This window comes from Drosophila rhopaloa, unplaced genomic scaffold (assembly GCF_018152115.1).
Source record: "Drosophila rhopaloa isolate 14029-0021.01 unplaced genomic scaffold, ASM1815211v1 contig_2, whole genome shotgun sequence".
NCBI classification, from domain to species: Eukaryota; Metazoa; Arthropoda; class Insecta; order Diptera; family Drosophilidae; genus Drosophila; species Drosophila rhopaloa.
This window is the reverse complement of record NW_025335083.1, coordinates 3,500,099-3,518,882: the sequence shown is the minus strand read 5'-3', so window position 1 is coordinate 3,518,882 and position 18,784 is coordinate 3,500,099. Positions and strand designations below refer to the sequence as shown.

Below are 18,784 nucleotides of genomic sequence, written 5' to 3'. Positions count from 1 at the left end.
TTTGAACTAATGAAAATGTGTATAAATTTGTATTTCTTATTGATGCAATTTTCAGTTATTTTTCATCTTTTTCATATCATTCATATTGTTAATGCTTAATGTAAATAAATTATATCACAACAATAGAGACAAAGTTTGTGGTTCGAAGTGCGTCAGCGTGTAATGGCTTGTTTCGAGTCAACCAAACAGAATACAAGGACATAATCGGGCACAGGGGCAAACCACAAAGTGAACAAATTACAGGCATTGGTTCAACATGGAAACTGTCACACGCACACAAAGTTTAAGTTATATAATCTAGGATTTGAATATGCACTTGTTTAAATAGGGGGAGAGAGCAGCCACACACGCATAGCAGAATTTCACTGAGATCCAAGACAAAAGTTGCGCCGTGTTAATATTAACTCTTGCTGAGCGCCTTTTTCTTTCTTTGTACTAGGATGTTATGGAACGGATTGTCGCTAATGGACTGAGTCAGGCGCTTGATCCACTCCTGCTGATCTTCCTCCGTGGCAGCGGACATGCGGTACACCGTATGCTTGCCCTCCACCACCTAAAATAAGGAAAAAGAAATTAATTAGCTTTTAATCTAGACTTCTTAAAGCAAAGTACTCACCTTGCCCTCGGAGTCCGTCTTGCATGCCTTGATGATGTCAGCACCGCCAGTAGCGAACAGCTCAAAACAGTGCGGTTTGCTACGGTCGTGAATCTCGCGCACGGATATGTTTTCCAAGGGTATAATGCCGCGCGGCTCCTTATCGGTAGTGTATTCAAAATAGTATAGGCAATTGTCGTTCAAAATGAACCAACGTCGTTTCCACGATTTGTATCTTCAGAAAAATAAAAGCAGTTCGTTAGTCAGGCAATAATCAACTAATGGCATTAGTTATCAACTCACCTGCCGCCTTGCTTCCACAGCCAGCCCTCCTTGTCGGGATTGAAGAAGGTGTGCATTAGATCATTGCCATCGTCCTGGGGTATTTTGAATGGCTCCGTTCGAATGGACTCGTAGAGGGACTCCAGCAGGCCTCGGGGCAAATCTCCGCCGTTGTTTATGCCACGATTCATCGAAATGAATTGCTCAACGGTGGGTTTGTCTTTGACCTGTCGATAACGAAGCGAAATCAAAGGTAAGCAAGAGAACTCACAGTAAAGTATTCGTGCCAAAACAAGAAAATAAGCAGCGTACGTATGAAAATCACAAAATCAGAAATTTAGAACTTTAAATTTCTCAATTCTCCCTATTTATAGCAATTAGCAATTGCTCTCAAGATCGGAGGACGCACACCCAGAGTCTCTGGGGCCACAGTAAATGCATTGGGAAAATGCGGAAGTAAATGGTTTCGTTCTCGAAAATAACGCGCTGACAGCCTGCAAAATTTGAAATTTAATTTCACAGTTGATGGGCCAATCCTAGGCACGCATCGTGAGTTGGAGAAGCTTCCTAACATCCGGTTTGCCAGAAAAATATTGGAGCACAAAAAGTGGGTGCCAAGAATTATAATTTTAGAATTCTAAACGTATTTTTTTAACGTATCTAAATTATCCATTCATTTTAAGTACCCGATGATCATCTCTATATTTTTAAGGTCATCTCTTTTTTAATTAACGTTTGTGTTTGTGTACTTACCGATGGATTGTGCAACGAAGTATTGAGCATTATAATGGCGAAGCTGAGCACATAGCAGGTATCCGTGTTGGTAAATATATCCGGATTCAGTTGGCAATAGCGTTGGGCAAAGGTCTCCATCATTCGATCGATCTTTTGTGCCTCGCCGGGCAAGCGAAACGACCACAGAAATTGTCTGTAAAAAGTGGAGGGGAAAATGCCATTAGCGAAAGTGGTAATTACAAGTGGGTGTTGGGGACCTACCTGAGGGCTTGCACCAAAATGAGATTGGTGAAATCGTGGAGTGCCACAAAGGCCTTCAGAACATCCTCATTAAAGTCGTTCTTTTCGCCAAGGTAATCGCCTGGAAAAGAGAAGGCCATTAAAATGTATTTCTTCAGTGCGTATAATTGATTTTTTCGCCTCTCGTTTTGGCTAACGCCACAAAATCAAGGTGAGTTTAAGTTTATCTTACCAATGGCCGTTTTATTTAGACCCTCGCCCTTGTATAGGAAATGCGCCACATCCTGAGCATCGTGACGCAGCAGTCTGTTCTCTACCAGATACTCAATGCCTGAAACAGAACAGAAAGGAATGTTATGAATAATTTTGATATGGCTTTTCCAACTGCAGTTGAGACTTTGTAATCACAAAGAATGTTCCCGGAAAAGCAAATTGCCAATCCCAACAAAGAACAAAAAGCAATCGAAATATAATATACCCATATATGAGTGCAGCCAGCGACCCGCAACATAAGCCACAGCAATCTCAATCAAGAAGAAACACGGAAAAATAAGGAAAGAATAAAGAGGGAGTGCCCCATAATAGCGATGTCATTATTTGCCAATCAATGAAGAAGCTCAACCACTTGCAATAAAAGCTCGCTAAACACACTAAAACAAATAAAAACCATCTATAATTATTGAATGTATACAAAAGTATTTCAAATTAAAGGTGGCGACAGTGCAGAGCAGGACGTCATCCAGAAATTGGATTTTCAATTAAAGTCATCTGTTACATCGGTATACTCCAGTCTCACAAATGGTGTCGATAATGACATATCAGCAGCAGGACTGTAACCGATATCTAAGCCGTGTTTAATTCAGGCCCTTAATAGCAAAAATGCGCTCCTGTCTTCCCCACAAGTTTCTCAATGTAGCTGTGCAGAAAGTTTTGCGTGACTTCGGAAGCTTCACGCGCGATTAACATCGCAAAGTTGGCAGCGCCCTCTCCACCCCCAACCACCCTAAAACCCCCAGTCAACACCCAACGGGCATCATTTCAGCGTATGGATATGGATGGCACATTTGTGTGCCATTAATTTGAGTGTCTGTGTGTGGATCTGTTTGCGTATATTGCTGATAATCGGCCGATAAAGAGACAAATAACGGTGACACCACCTCCACTCCTGCCACCCAGAGCACGTTTCGGTGTGGAAGTTTTTTAATAAGCGACGACAAAACATATCGCCTCCGACTGGGATTTGAGTCAACTCTTGTTATGCTGCCATCATGCCACATGCCACATGCACCTCCCATGCCTCCCACTTTGGATTACCATTTTTATTGTTCGCCCTATAGATACCCGGAACGCTGGGCAGGATGTGCTCTCTTTTGTTGAAGGCAACGTGGCCTAATTTTGACTTGTCGACGGTAATTTATGGCCAAGAAGTTGACGTAAATATTTGATTGGCTTTAAACGAGTGGGACCGAGAAATATGGCCGGGATGTTGGGGAATGCTACAAGATATGGCGGGGAAATCGAGATGTTCGAGACATGTTGACATGTGGGTCACCCAATGTAGGTGCTCTAAAGTGTTATTAAAATTTAAAGTAGCTTACAAAATGGAAAAATTGCTTCAAATTTTACTCTCTCTAAATTTGAAATAATTAAACCTCAAAAACTATATAAGTATATTTATATATAAATTATAAACTCTATTGTTACCAATCAAATGTACTCATTAAAGTGTTTAATTCTTGAAAAAATAATCTAATGGGCATGCACACATACAAAATAGAGATCTCTAAACGCTTTCACCCAATTTATGTCTTTATCTTGTAAATATACTTCGCACCCCGATTTACTCCATCCTTTTTCTGGTTTTGTCTTTCAGAACGATGCTCCGATGGCATCCTCCCTTGTCAAGTTCTTGGTAATATTGCGACATTGACATTTCCATTAAATTAAACACTTGAGCATTCACGGGGTTTTCCGGTTTTGGGGGAGAGGCGACCCACACGCACGTACTTCAGATGTCAACGAACTGTCGAATTTGTCAGTGTTTTAAGATAGTGAACGAACGCCTCTTCCCCACTTATACAATTTTCCTTTCCCTCAAGATCTTTTTCCGCAGCCTTCATATTGCACTCGCTGCATTTTTTTTTCGGACTCATTACGTTATTAAATTAACGTCGAAATTATCATTGGAAGAACGTGTTCGCGGGTCCCTCCTTTCAACCCCGATATAGCCAATTCTCACTCTTTGGCAATTTCGCATGGTAATTTCAGTTTATGGCGCCGGAGCACGCTCCATGGATTCGGGGAGATTCTGCTGTGAATATACCCTCTGCCACACCATGTTTGTGGTGTCGTCTGTTCTCCCCTCTCATCAGCTCAATTATAAAGCATTTTGTCTGACTTCATTGTCGTCTCTACGGGGTGACGCCCGTTGTCATTGGAAATTCATTTAAATCATCGCATCGGCAAAGTTTACATTTCACGACTTTGGGAGACACTCCCTTCCTGACTTCCAAATAAGCTGCTGTGAAGCAGGGAATCTCGACTGATTATATGGAGCGAACCCTTTCAATTGCACTGAGCTCTAAGGAAATTTTTATTTGCATATTGATTTGCACTTTGTCATCAGAATTACAGACGCAATCAAACAGTCGCTTTTAGAGGGAAACCCACAAGCCAAACCCCATTTAGGATCATTTTTAAATTTAACCCATTCACTCACCTTTTTTCGGATCCATATTGAACTTTTTGCGGCCAATGGACATCTGTTTATCCTTATTGGAATGCTTGCAGTCTTCGGGCACATCGAGCGCCTCCATTTCCATGACAACCTCGCCCAACTCATCTTTGATTTGCTACAATGACAGATTTATAAATAAAAGGGTAAGTAAAGTTTTTAAGTCTGCCGAGAATTTAAAAACAAGTTATGAAAGTTCCTGTAACTAAAAATACATATGCAAATACAGTTTGCACTCGACATTTCACAGTTAATGCAAAAGTTCAGTTCAAGTGACTAGACTGCTGTTTAAACTGCGTGTGATATTTTTAAAATCCCATAAATTTTAAACACGGACCCAGTTGAAAATCGAGAAATTTGCATTTCCTCAGAGCCGTGTCGCTTCCCGACTGGCGCCAAAATAAACAAAAAAGAAAGCAAACTGCGGAAAGCCGAAGTTTATATACCCTTGTAGTTATTATAAAACGACTACATTTCGATTTCTATGTCTATATTACTAAAAACAATGAAGCCATGTCGATTTTGCGCTGCATTTTACCATCGTTTCTATATCACCTATATGATATTGTTGTTTAATTCTAAAAAAAACTAAAACCGTAATTTTGATATACTAAATAATTACTATATCTCAAAGGAATATTTTCATCGGAAATGTCTCCTTCACTGCGTTGCAAACTTTTGACTAAAATTATTATACCCTCTGCAAGGGTATAACACTAACCGCCCCAACGACGACATCATCTCACTTGAAACTATTTTCAAAGTTTGTCCGTTCTAGAGCTAAAAATACAAGTGGGGGGAAATAGAGCAGAGCAATAAAACTCAATGCAAAGCGTATTTAATTGAATTAACGATCTACCTGACACTGAACCGGAGACATCGCTTATGGTTACTGTTCTTGGAGAAGTGGGCATGGGCGCTGGGCCTCTTTCTCAAGGGTCATTCCGAAATAAGAATGTCAATTTAATTTGGTGCTCAAAGAAGCGAAACAGCGAGGTTGCCCCGAAGCAAAGTGTGTGCGGTAAGTATCTTGTATCTGTGAGCTTCTACAGTGCTGAGTTGACGCATGAATGATAAGAGTCACGAGACCGGAACGTATCAATTAGGCCCTCTGAATGACCTCCTGATTCATGGCAGGGTTATGCCCAGTAGCTTTATATCCCACCGAAAAGGGGAAGAATTGTTTATTAAGCGCCATAAAATACAATTGACAAATTGTCCAAGAGCAGTAATTGACTACACGCACATGCATATGATTGTTTCTACATGCAGTTTCTAAGATCGTTGAGATTCACGATGAGATCATTGGGACCTTCACTCGCTTCTATCGAAATTGAAATTCTCATTGAATGCGGATTCGTTGAGTAAACTATTTATACCCCTGTCAGTGACTTGTCAGAATATAGATTTATATTTCATTGACTTTGAATGATTTTGAGGAATTTTAATTCTCGATGCGTGTCATAAAGAACAAGCTTGTGTTAAGCTCTAAGCGGTTTTATGTTATTTAATATATGCGATTCGAAAGTCAAGCATTCCTAGTATTAATAATATTTGAAAAATTTCTATGACTTAAAATTAACATTACTATTCACACGGTTTACTATTAAGTAATCGTTGGTGAATTCTAGTTAAATATATTGTTTTTCGGTATTAACTTAACGAATCTATTTTATTCGTTAACAGTTTATCATGGTTAAACTATGAATTTTCATTACCCACATACCACACCACTTCCGATGGCCATTTAGTTCCCATAAAACGCAGTTCATAAAAACAACACATTTTGAGAAGTAAATTATGTAAATTTTCGAATTTTCCAATCAACAAACTAATCGTATGGTAATAATGCAATAGGAAATGACATAAAACCAAGTAAAAACGTTAAGCGATAAACAGGTTCTTAATTCAATCGTCGGGTTCGAAAACGACAATGATTAAAAAGCCCAAGTGGATACGGCTTATTAATGAAAATGAGCAGCAGGTTGGGAGACAAAGATAATGAGCGCCAAACTTAAAAATAAACTCAACGCAAGGCTTGGTATCTTTCAGATACAGCGACAGGTAAGTGACTTGTCGATGCGTGTGAGAACAAGCAGCTTGGAAGTTCCACAGAAGCAGCCACAGGTGCTTCGAGGGGAGAAAACCGGTTACAGCCCGCTCAATGCAAATTCTTCGAATTCAAATAATGGGGAATCCAAGTGATTCGAAAACAAATTGATTGTGATACAAAATGGCAAAACAAGGTGCAAAAAAGCTAAGATTAAGAAATTCCAAAACTAATTTTTCGGAGAATTGACAACACGTTTGTCTAAAATATATTTTTTAAGCGGCGCAGAACTTTTTATCCGACATTATTATTTAACCCAAAAAACATTAATGCTTTAAAAATAAGATGTTGAGGAAAGTCATTTCGGGAATTCCATTGCGGTTACGACAATCTGCTTATTAATTTGTTTTCGTTTAGAATACAAAATACAATAATTCCACAACTATTATTGAAATCTTTCAACTTGGGAACGAGATAAGGTTTTATCTAATTCCAATGACTTTTTATTTAATGGTATTTCTGGAATGTTGTCCCCCGTTCCTGCCCACCCTGCATACCTTTCCTGGTCGCCTGAGGATTACTAGATTCCCACTCTCCTCCGCATTGCTGCGGTTTCGCTCGAGGATCGTGCGACAACTCTCGCAGAGATTCGATTGCTGGCTGCTCCGCTTGCTGCTGTTATCGCTGTTGTTGTTATTGTGGTTCACATTATTGTTGTTGTTGTTGTGACTGATCGAGTTCCGCTCGGATTCACTCTGTGAATTTGAGCTGTCGTCAATGAAGCGCAGATCACCGGCATCGGGTGTCAGCGGCGAACTGAGTCCCGAACTGGTATCCGTTTCCAGCTGCAATCCGGGATTGTCCATGCCCATTCCCATTCCCAATCCCGTCTCCGGTTCACTGTCCACATCCAGCATGCAACCAAAGGAGTTAGACCGCGTTTTGCGCGGGGATCGTCTCGAGATTATCTCTCCCTTTTCATTTAATAGCAGTTCCACGGGTCGCGAGACAATCAGGGTCCTTGTGGTCGTCATGGTGGTGGTGTGCTTGTACTCAGTTCGTTTGCTAAAGAGCCCCGTTGTGGGATCATCGCAGGGCAGACGTTGCACCTCTGTGACCTTGTGGGTCACATCGCTGCAGGTCACGGTTTCAGTGCTCAATGAGGGACTGGCGGGCGGTGGGCTGTCCGGCGAGAGGTTGGTAATGTTATATGTCGCCACGCTGGTGAAAGGCGCCATAGAAGGGGAGCGGGGTTTGACGGGCGGCTTCGGCGGGACCTTTGGGGCGGGTGTGGGCGTGGCCAGGGGCGTATTGTCTTTGTTTGGCTCGCTTTTCGCGAGCAGATTGCAAAAACAGCGAGTGCAAACGCTGCTCAAGCTACTCCCGCTGCTGCTACCCGTTTCCACCAGGCGGCGACGATCGTCCTTGACACCAGCGGAGGATGCATTCAGAGGGTTGATGTAAAACGTACTATTGCTTAGTCGACTTCCCGGCGATCCGGCCAGGGAAAATCCCACACCCACGCCCACATTCACAGCGCCACCCACTGCCGCCGTCGACGAAAGGTCAAAGCAGCTCCTCTGCAACTGCTGTTTGCTGCCAAAACTTCCGCTGCCTCCCAAACCGGAGGAGCTCTTCTTATTCTTGGGCTGACGTCGAAGCGAGGAGAACCAGTTGCTGATGCTGGGACGCTTCTGGTGCATCGAGGCCATCCTTCTCAGTCAATTGCTCACTTCCTGGGAAACGGGTTTCACTCGGTTTGTGGCACTCACACGTGCGCCTCCATTCTGGCTGACTGAAAATTGTAAAGGGTCTTAGTTTGGGGAGATCTTTAGGCTGCAACCTCTTGTGGCACGCAATTTACAAGTACAAAGTGGCGTCTTTTAGGGTATCTCCTCGTAACCCATAAATAAATTTGCTAATTGTGGCAGTCTTTGACTCTCAGTGTGTTGAAACCCTACAAGGCGCTGAGCAGGAAGTGTCGGGATGGCTAACCTCAGAATGGAATTTTGTCTGGCGTCGCAACATTTTTCGGGTTTCCCATGACACCAAGCAGAAAACCGAACGGAGACACAAAACGAATTACGCTAATGGCCTGCAGGTTAACAAGGTGATGGCGTCCCTAATCCCAGGACACGCAGACGCGACTACACTTCCGTGTGATTTGTCGACTTGCGTCTTAAAGCGTTGAATCAAAGGAGAACCCAGCCCACGACCTCTGTTCAGGATCAGGATCGGGATCTGGGAATGGGACCAAGTCTGCTGCCGACGCGCATCCATTCCTTTGTCTTGTGATTTATTGGGATTTCTTTCTGGTCCCTTTTGCACTTGGTGTCTAATGTTTGCAGTGTGCGTTATTTTCCTTTCGCCCAAACAGGAAGGAAGTCAGCACGATAAAGCTTGGGAATTGTTTTTGGGGACACAGGCGACCAAATTCTAATTGGGGTCGGTGGTCGGGGCTTTACCAAACAAGACAAAATCACTCAAGCGTATGCAAAAGCTTATCGAGACATTATTTCGGTCTTTAGAGTGAGCATTGCTGCTGACTATTTTGCAGAATAAAATACAATTTTATCCAGCAAAGAAAATCAATAACAAAGAAAACTTTCATTGAAATTTCGACTAAAAATAATTTATTTTTAACATTTTAAAGTGTCAGAGCAAATTCATGTCAAGTTAAAAATAATTTGTTGATTCAAGGGCTATGATAAATGAGAGGGGTTTTGTTTATCCCTCCCAAGAGGAAACTGATATTACGCCTAGATTAACCCTAAAACAACTTTATGCTCGCGTTATTTAACTCAATAATTTGCTTTGATTTTTAATAAATAGCCCGAAAAAGCCCTCCTGTTCACTACAAAACAACAAAGCCGCCCTCCAATAACAATATTTACTTTAATCAATGTCAAATTGTTCTATTCCCCGACCTGTGAACGCGGCGCACCGCTCTCTAATGTTTCGTCTGGGACTTGGTAACTGGGCAGGTCCCCAAGGAGAAGTTCTGCCACAGCAACAATTGCCTGAGTTTTGGCCTTGTCACGCCCGCACATTAGGCAGGCAAAATGAACTCTTTGAAAAGAGTTTTAGGCGTCCTTTTTACGGTGCCTACGTGATTGGATTGCACAAATGTGCGAACATTCAAATGGATTGCATTTAATATGGCTCTTGCTGGGTTCCTATGTAAATGTGGTACTTCAGAAACATTCATTATATAAAATAACCAAAGAAAGAAGGCAAACATTGCGAGGCGGCGACCACATAAAAGGCGCGGCCAGCTTCGATGACCAAGTTGAAAAACATTGAGGCAAAAGACAAACACTGGGAAGGCATAGGGAAGGCAGAGGTAGAACACACAGGTGAATGCCACAAGGCATTCGGAGAGAAGAAGAATAACAAGACCAAAGAAGGGAAATAAGTAAAATGAAATTAAATTTGTAAACAAACTATCAATCAAACTGAATGAAGCCGACACTCACACAGAGGTACGCAGTCAAATGAGTAGGGAACACAGACAGATAAAAGCAGATTCCACAGATATAGATACAGATACGAACACGGACAACTTGAAGTGGCCCATCAAAGCTGTGATTGTGATTGCTACCTGTGGGCAGGAAATGCGCTTTGACTATGGAAAAGTAATGGCGTGTAGGACTTAACCCCCTGTAAGTTTCCCAAAGTCTTAGCCAGTGAAAAATGGTTAAAAGAGCATAAAAGACTCCGACACACAGTAGCCACAAAAATGGGGCGTGTCTTGCGCCATTTATCTTGACAATTTAATCTACACTTTACACTTTGCAACCAAACAATTGAAAAACTGCTGGCGAACGCCTTTTTCTCGGACAACGCGCTCATTCAACCCTTTTGTCTGGGATTGGCGACTACGCTTTTGAACTCGACAAAAACCAATTAGAAAATCAGACACATAAACAATGCCCTAGACCGAAATACATACTCGTATAAGAAGAAGATAATACAGAAAGTGCCATCTGGGACTCGGATCCGTAAAAATGGAGTGTGGTGCGGAGGGAAACCTTTATTGTCGACTTTGTCTGGGTGGATCTGAGTTTTCCCATAAGTGACTTTTACTTTCCGCCAGCAAAATGCAATTAAAGGCAAGCTTTCCTCTCTCCAATTGCGACAGTTTTCCCTTTCTTTTTTGTCTCAGCATTAAATGTATCTAAGTAACTCGGCTCGGGTCAATGGCTTTCGTTGATGGAAAGTGTGAGCACTTTGTTATTGATTGTCTGTGTAAAATATGCTAAGAAGATTTTCCGCTTCAGAACAGCAGAAACAAAGAGTCTTAGCTCTGCCTGACCAGCAGAAAAAGTGAAATTTGAATAATATTTAAAGGATATGACATCACTTTCTGAACGAGATGGCAATTAAAGAGCGCGGAATTATCTCCTCGAAAAGGCACAGCAACTATTTCACTAATGACCAAAACTCATCAAAAGACTAAAAAAGAAATCTAAAAATTGCCATATAAAACAAAAAATACTTTACAATAGCCGATGCTGATGAGACCGGGGCTGCTGCTATGCATAAACTTGCCATATGTAGGATACATTTTTTGTAGTCTCGGTTTTCGTATAGTTGCGTCATTTAGCTAAATCGAGAAAGATGCAAATTCGTGCCTGCCATGTGAGAGACGGGGTAATAGTGCCCGCATTAGTTTCGTAGTTTTTGTTTTAGAAGGTTTTTAACAAATTTATAAATGACAGGCAGTCCGGAGGCAGCAGCAGAAATAAGGAGCATAGCATGAAGAGGAGCACAAACAATAACAAAACTAAACAAAATAAAGGCTAAACAAAAGACAATAACAAACAAACGCGTGTGGGCTGCCTTGGCATCCATAGAGGTAATGAGCAATATCCATTGAGATACAGATGGGTATATTCATATATGTATTACGTATAGGACTAGTCGTCCGCCCCTGTAGCAGCTGGACTTCCCATTTCAATATATTATTTATATTTGGCATTTGTTTATGATATGCAAAATGGCATTTGGTCATTTTTTATGCCCAAGACACAAATAGTGAAAGATTCCGTCTGCCCTTGCCTGACATGATTTATTTTGTTTCCATTGTGGTTTTCGTTTTGAAAAATCACATATTAAACCTAAAGCTACAACATCTGTAGACGTGTCGTTATACAAATGAAACGAAATCAAATATTAAATGGAGTTTTTCATAAATACTTTAGAAACTTTAAAAATAAATGCGGAGAATGGGTGTGCCTAAAATAAATCGAAAGATAAACCTAATATCAGCTGATTTTTAAGGCCCTGGGAACCAGCTAATAATCAAAACCACTTTAAACTAATAATACAGTCCTCTATGAATTTACGTTTATTTATTTTCTCCATAAATCTTATGCTCTCCGCTATATTTCTCTGCTCGGTGAACCATTAAGAACACAAGTTCGTTGGCCCACTTCGGCTGGCGCACAACAAACAACAAAGTCCGCCAACAGAATATCTAAAATAAATGTGTTTTTAATTAAATGCCTTTTGTTTCTAGTCAGCACACAGTAGGCAGCAGAAACCTGGACAAAAGGTAAGTCGAATACAAGCAGACATTGAGATGCAGGTACGACTATCAACAGTCGTGCAAAGATACCTGGATTTCCGTCACTCTTTTTACTCCCACAAAAACGACGTGCTGGCCCTTTTTTTGGTCAATTCTTATTTGGCAGACATTTCCCACAGCTCATTAGAATACCGCCTGAACAATCTAAAGAGTACTGTACAAAATGGTTGGCGACGCCAGCTTGGCGTTTAGAGAACAGCAGAAATTTACACTTTACTCACATATTTAGAAGGAATTTCAGCTGTTTACTGAAATGTTAGTTACACACGCTCTGCATACCAAACACTTTTGCCTGTCACACGAGTATCTGTGTGATACATTGTATCGCTTTCTGTGTATCCGCAAGGTAGCAACAGGTGCACCTCATTTTTTATGGCAGTCCCCAACAACAACGCTTTTAGTCAGCTCGGTTTGCTTGTGGCATCGTATTTTACTGATGTTTATTGATTGGGTTTTCCGCCTCTGTTTACTGGCGTCAATTTGCTAATTGTGCATTTCGCTTTCGGTCTGTTCTGCTAGCTAATTGTTGTAGCTGGTGGATACGTTCTAAATCTGCTCGGTTCGTTGGATCACTTTTACTTTTGCAATGCATTGCCATTTCGCACTGGTTTTGGGTCAAGGTGAGAGGGTTCGATGTCTATACATTAGAAATTCAATTTCTTCAATTGATGGACAGGTTTCTAGTTGAATATGAATTTGTTGGATTGATTGATTGACTGATGCGCACTGAATGACATGGCGAAACTTCAAAGCAAATTACCTGGAGCCATATAGAATTTAAGAAAAACGTTTCAGATTTATTCCGTTCGCCACCTCAATCACGGTGAACAGTTTTCAGATCTTCAAAATTCAACTGAAACTCGAAATGGAATTTTTAAGTTTCCCTCGTAAAGTTTATTTTCTTGCCCTTTTCAAACTTTCTGTAGTCCATGAAAAACTTTCTGTCAGCTGCCAACAAAACTAATTAGTAAATTAACTTTAAACAAAGACGAGTTCAACTAACTAAAACAGAAACCCACACACAAAACCTAGCCAAATCTTTATTTAGAGCACATGTAAACGCCATTATAGTTTATTTCATTAATTTTATCAACCGGTTCTCCGATTATTTCATTGAACCGGGTGTTAGCATTTAAAACCTGTTTATCACAATAAAAATTCAAAAATATAAACAAACTTAATATTTTTTTAAAGATTGTTTTGAAGAAATGGCATTGAAGCAGGCCTTAGAGGAAACGCAATTTCATTTGATTAACCATAGCCTAAAGTCCAAGGGCGATTTAATGCCCTTGTTTCCCTTATACTGAGTACAATATTGAAATAAACTTCCCTCCTATAGAGATAAGCTTTGCAAAGCACCAGCGGATGGATATGAGTTGTTTTGCGTTTTATCGAAGCTTAAACATTTACCAAAACACCCCAAGCTTATAACAAGTGACAAATAAATCACTGTACTTGTCCGACAAATGCGAAATAGGGGAATAACATGTGTAAGCATTGGTGAATTAAATTTCAAAATGAATTAAAATGGAAAAACAATCGTAATTTATAACAAGAAAGGAAACCAACTTCGGCAATGCGATTATATACCCTTGCAGTTATGCCTACATTACAAAAAAGAATGAAGCTTTGTAGATTTTGCACAGCATTTTGCCATCGTTTCTATGGCAGCTATATGAAATTGCTGTCCGATTTTGACAAAACTAAAAGAGTGATTCTGATATAGTAAATAATTGCTATATCTCAAAAGAATATTTATATTTTTTTTTTTTCTTATGTGTGCTATATGATATAAATGTCCGATTTTAATTTAATGAAAACCGTAATTCCATAGTATTTAAATATTGCCAAATCCCAAAAAACAACAAACTTATACTTTTTTAATTTTAATTTTCCGATTGTTCATATGGAAACTATATCCGTCTCGTTCCGACTTATATACTATTCTTGCTCTTTTATTTAAGGAATGAATAATAGGTACATATACCAGGCAAGCGTTATGTAAACGCCCAGCCCTTGCATAGCTCAAACCGCGCAAGTCGGAATTCCTGGGTAACAAAACAGAAAAAACGGAAGTACATGCGTTATTTTCGGGCAAACACTTTCCATTTTTACATTTGAAAGTGATGCCAAGACAAAGAGTCGAGACACGGCAAGGACCACATAATCGTAGTCTGGCCCGATTCCCCCGATCCCCCTGCCCTTCCTCTTAGCTGCCTTCCCCTTGCCATAGAGACGTGAGATGTCTGCGAATGCTGTTGGCCGACGTGATTTGAACGCGCAAAAGATATCCGCACTTGGTTTCTTTTACCCTGTCAGCAGCACTAGCTTTCCCTCTTTGTCGACATGTTTGAGGCGATGGCAAATTCTGTTTATTCTTGGTTCTTTTGTCTGACTCTCTGTCTGCTATTTCCTAAAAATGTTTTTTGGCTGCTGCTTGCTGAGATAGACACGCGTATATTTTGCTTACTTTTATTCTCGGCTTGTTTATAAATTGGAAATTTTATGGCTGCTGGGCTGGGCAAACCCAACATACGAAACTGAAAGTCCATTGCCTTTTTCAAAGTCAACATACATATGTGTGGACCGCAGGTCCTTGAAAATAGCTGTCGGCATGACTTCTGCTTGATTTTCTTCTTTGTGGCGTGTTAATAACTGAAATGCATTCATAGGTTGTTTTCGAAATTACGTCGCAGCTACTTTTGTATCTTTGTTTATGCATCCCAGGCACATCTCGGCTAGATTTCCCTCGATTTTCTAGGCAGAAGTTCCATTTTTGACAGCTCGTTACGAGTGCATTTGATGCTGTATACCCAGCCATTGCAGTTCAGTTTTGCCTTGCCTCGCCTCTTTATTTTTAAACACTTCGCTGACATATGTTTCGGATTCGAAAACTCATTTAGTGTGTCGGAGATTATAATGGCCTGTGAGAGACGGACAGGGGCAGCAGACCCGAGGGCCGAGTTTCCCTGTGGGAAATCACGTTAGAGTACGTTTTCGGCTGCCAGTTGGTCTGGCCATGTCCCTTAATAATCTTATCAAAGCGATAACAATACCGATTGGGGTATTCAAAGTACCTAGCATATGGATGCGCTTTCATGATGATCAGAGCCAATCCAGAAATAAATGCCTGAAGGCCATTCATATATTTCGCTCGGCAAAGTGCTACACTTGAAAAATTATCTAGCTAAATGCTTAAGAAATGACTCATGACACATTTTGCGTGAAGTGAAATTCCAATGCCTTGGCCCAGACATTGTTCAGCTCCTCTCTTAATTAATATTAATATTCTTAACCACAAACAGCAGACAGTCAGCTTTTTCTTTTTATACCCTTGCAGAGGGTATTATAATTTCAGTCAAAAGTTTGCAACGCAGTGAAGGAGACATTTCCGACCCTATAAAGTATATATATTCTTGATCAGCATCACCAGGAGAGTCGATCTAGCCATGTCCGTCTGTCCGTCTGTCCGTCCGTCTGTCCGTCCGTCTGTCCGTCTGTCCGTCTGTCAGTCTGTCCGTCTGTCCGTCCGTTTCTACGCAAACTAGTCCCTCAATTTTAAAGCTATCTGCTCGAAACTTTCCCAAAAGTTGTCTTTCTATTGCAGGTAGTATATAAGTCGGAACGAGCCGGATCGGGCGACTATATCATATAGCTGCCATATAACTGAACGATCGGAAAAGCCATAACTTTGGTGTTTTTAAAGATAAGAAGTTGGGACTTTCTATGGGTTTTATTTTTGGCCAATCAATCCGACATACCGAATTTCATAAGGATCGGCTGACTATATCTTATAGCTGCCATATAACTGATTGATCGGAAGTGCCATAACTTTGGTGTTTGTAAAGTTAAGAAGTTGGGATTTTCTATGGGTTTTATTTTTGGCCAATCAATCCGACATACCAAATTTCATAAGGATCGGCCGACTATATCTTATAGCTGCCATATAACTGAACGATTGGAAATGCCATAACTTTGGTGTTTTTAAAGTTAGGAAGTTGGGATTTTTTATGAGTATTAAGAATGCATCATATGAATAATTTTGGAGAATATAATTATAGAGTATTCTGCAAGGGTATATCAACTTCGGCTCCGCCCGAAGTTAGCTTTCCTTTCTTGTTATTAATTTCTTTTGATTTTCAAGAACACCACGAGTGGAAACATCGAAAATTTCTCTTTGACTTAATGAACATAAATATTGTTAATTTTTGTTCTGGTATGCTTTTCACACGAGATTTTGGCAAGCATTAGTTTTATATTTTCTTTTCCTTTTGTTCGTTTCTCTGCATCAGCGTTTGTTTATTTTTTTGACAAAAGCGAGCAAAACCCGAGTGCGCCGATCTCTCCATGTGAAGCAAATAAATAAATAAATATGATCTACTGCCGGTCTAAAATGTAGCAAAAACACTTACGTTCTATGTTCTTCGGCCTAAAATATGTCTTTAATTTGCTTACTTAGTTCGCCCACATATGAATAAACATTCCGAGATGGACTGATCATCGTTTAATGTAGATATAGTGCGCTTATGTTTTTTCAGATATTATTTGAATTTTAAAAGGTAAACATTTTTGTTATAATTAAAAAAATTAAATGGGGTAAGTTAAGTTTAAAGTTGACTTTACTGAATAATAACGACCATATTTATCTAAACCAAACTGCCTAGATACACGATCTAGCCACTTAAACCGCATGTAGAAATCAAGACTCAACAATGCAAGGTATATTGACTAAAGTAGGACAAATTAATTTGCGCTCAAATTTGTATCCCACCCACGAGCTTAGGTCGTTTTTAAATTTTTACCAGTTCTGGACAGTTTTTGCTACATTTGGGGGGTTGAGTTCGATGTGCCCCGTGGAACCCGCCTCGCATTTAGTGTGGCTAATTTATGTGTTTTACGTGAATGATTTTTTTGTTTGCATGCTTCCAGTTCTGCGGTTAGTGGAGGTGCTGATACTTAAGCGTCCACTGGATCAAGACTTTTTAAAGCTTCTGGGACATAAATAAAAACAGCCAACAAAAAATTTCTAGAAATCCTCTCGACATCACAAAAATATAACATTTCTTTAAATTGGATTTTATTAGCCCAGGTTGAGTCTATTTTTAAAAATGAAAAAAAAAACAAAGAGTGAGCATCTAAATAGAGATGCCTGGCCTGGCAGAGTTCTTGGTCCCAAACTATTTTCTCTCAAATTGGATTCTTATGCTCTATTTGTGTTTCAAATTGAGTTAGCTTTTACCTGCTTGGAAGTGTCTGTGTACCGAGCCAGGTTACCAGAGGTAAAAAGCATCTTGCAGTTGGCTCTTTTGTTATTATTTACATACCAAAATGCCAATTGTGTTTGGCAAGACAAAGTATAGTTGCAAAATATGTAAGCCGCATTACCGAGAAAATTGTAATTTAGCTAAGAAGAATTTGAAACTCTTACCTCGATTAATTCTAGGAATTTTAGAAAGATATTAAAATTAAAAGCTAAAACGAACCGTTTTCTAAGAAGTTCCTGTTTTTCCATGGCTAACAATTTATAATTGATCTGATGGTTTTATGCCTCTTTTAAAAAAAATAGTAGTTATCTTCTATTTTCTTAGCTTGCTTCGAACTCGCTTTAGTTCCTCAAGCACTTGTTCTTTCTTTCTTTTGCTTGATGGCAAACCTTTTACAGTAATACTTAAGAAATCGAGTACTTTTAGAATGAAAAGCGTAGCGTTTAGCGAGACGCTGAATATCCTTCAGAAAACCCTTGACACACAAAACCGCGATACAGAGAGGGTTCTGTAAAAGCCTCTTTCAACTGCTCCAGTTTCTTCTTCAACAGTCCCCTTGCAATACCAACGAGTTTCCTTTCTCTACAACACCGTTTTATTATTTTCCATTTGTATCGAAGCAACATTAGTCCGGGTGAATCAACAAATGGAGTGATTCATATGCGGAGCATTAATGAGAGACTCTATACGTGTTTGCAATGCCAAGAGATCAAGTCGAATATGTAACTTTAATGGAACTGTCGCAACTGTGTGCAGAAAAGTAACTACAAGACAATAGGCAATGGTAAAGGCGCGGCCAAACACCACATTTATATAATTGAGCAACGGGCGAGAGAACTGCACTATCGAGCGAAGGGGTCAACGAAATCGAGAAGAATGCCAGAGACTTTACGAGGGGGAAAACCAGTTTCATGTAAAAGCTAATTATGCGCCAGTCGAAAAGTTGTATCAAGCATCTACAGGAAACTTTTGTGCATAATTTCCATGCAAATGTCCGCAAGAAGCGAAGAACCCAGAAAGCTGCAAATGAGCAATTCAAACGCGAAAACATAGAAACATGTACAGTTAAACAAACAACTTGTTGCATTCCATGGTTGAGGGACAATTTGTCATCTCTATCGCTAGGCTGTGTCCCTTCGTTTTCCCAGATTGAGTACCCGTCATTGTCTTCGTGGCGTTGTGTGGCCCATTTGCATCTGCAGACTTCTGCCACTTCTCTGGCGCATTGCAGTTTAGATGAAATTGCCTAGATAGGCCTAGACAGGCCCAAGATACATTGCCCTCTCCTCCGCAT

General features: G+C 40.2%; 1 protein-coding gene across 3 annotated transcripts in view; it reads right to left on the bottom strand.

The window, feature by feature from the left end:
* LOC108052141 (cytohesin-1) overlaps positions 1 to 18,784 on the bottom strand; it is a 33,462-nt gene continuing 14,678 nt past the window's right edge. For 2 of the 3 annotated variants that reach the window (XM_044459463.1, XM_044459464.1), the window contains 7 exons: positions 4,572 to 4,704; positions 2,085 to 2,183; positions 1,874 to 1,973; positions 1,631 to 1,805; positions 899 to 1,104; positions 617 to 830; positions 1 to 553 (listed from right to left, as the gene is read on the bottom strand). In XM_044459463.1, coding sequence (XP_044315398.1) covers positions 401 to 553; positions 617 to 830; positions 899 to 1,104; positions 1,631 to 1,805; positions 1,874 to 1,973; positions 2,085 to 2,183; positions 4,572 to 4,704 — 1,080 coding nt within the window. In that variant the 3' untranslated portion in view covers positions 1 to 400. Of the gene's footprint in view, positions 554 to 616; positions 831 to 898; positions 1,105 to 1,630; positions 1,806 to 1,873; positions 1,974 to 2,084; positions 2,184 to 4,571; positions 4,705 to 7,193; positions 8,432 to 18,784 lie in introns of all 3 variants that reach the window. The other variant, XM_017134466.2, reaches the window with a different exon arrangement.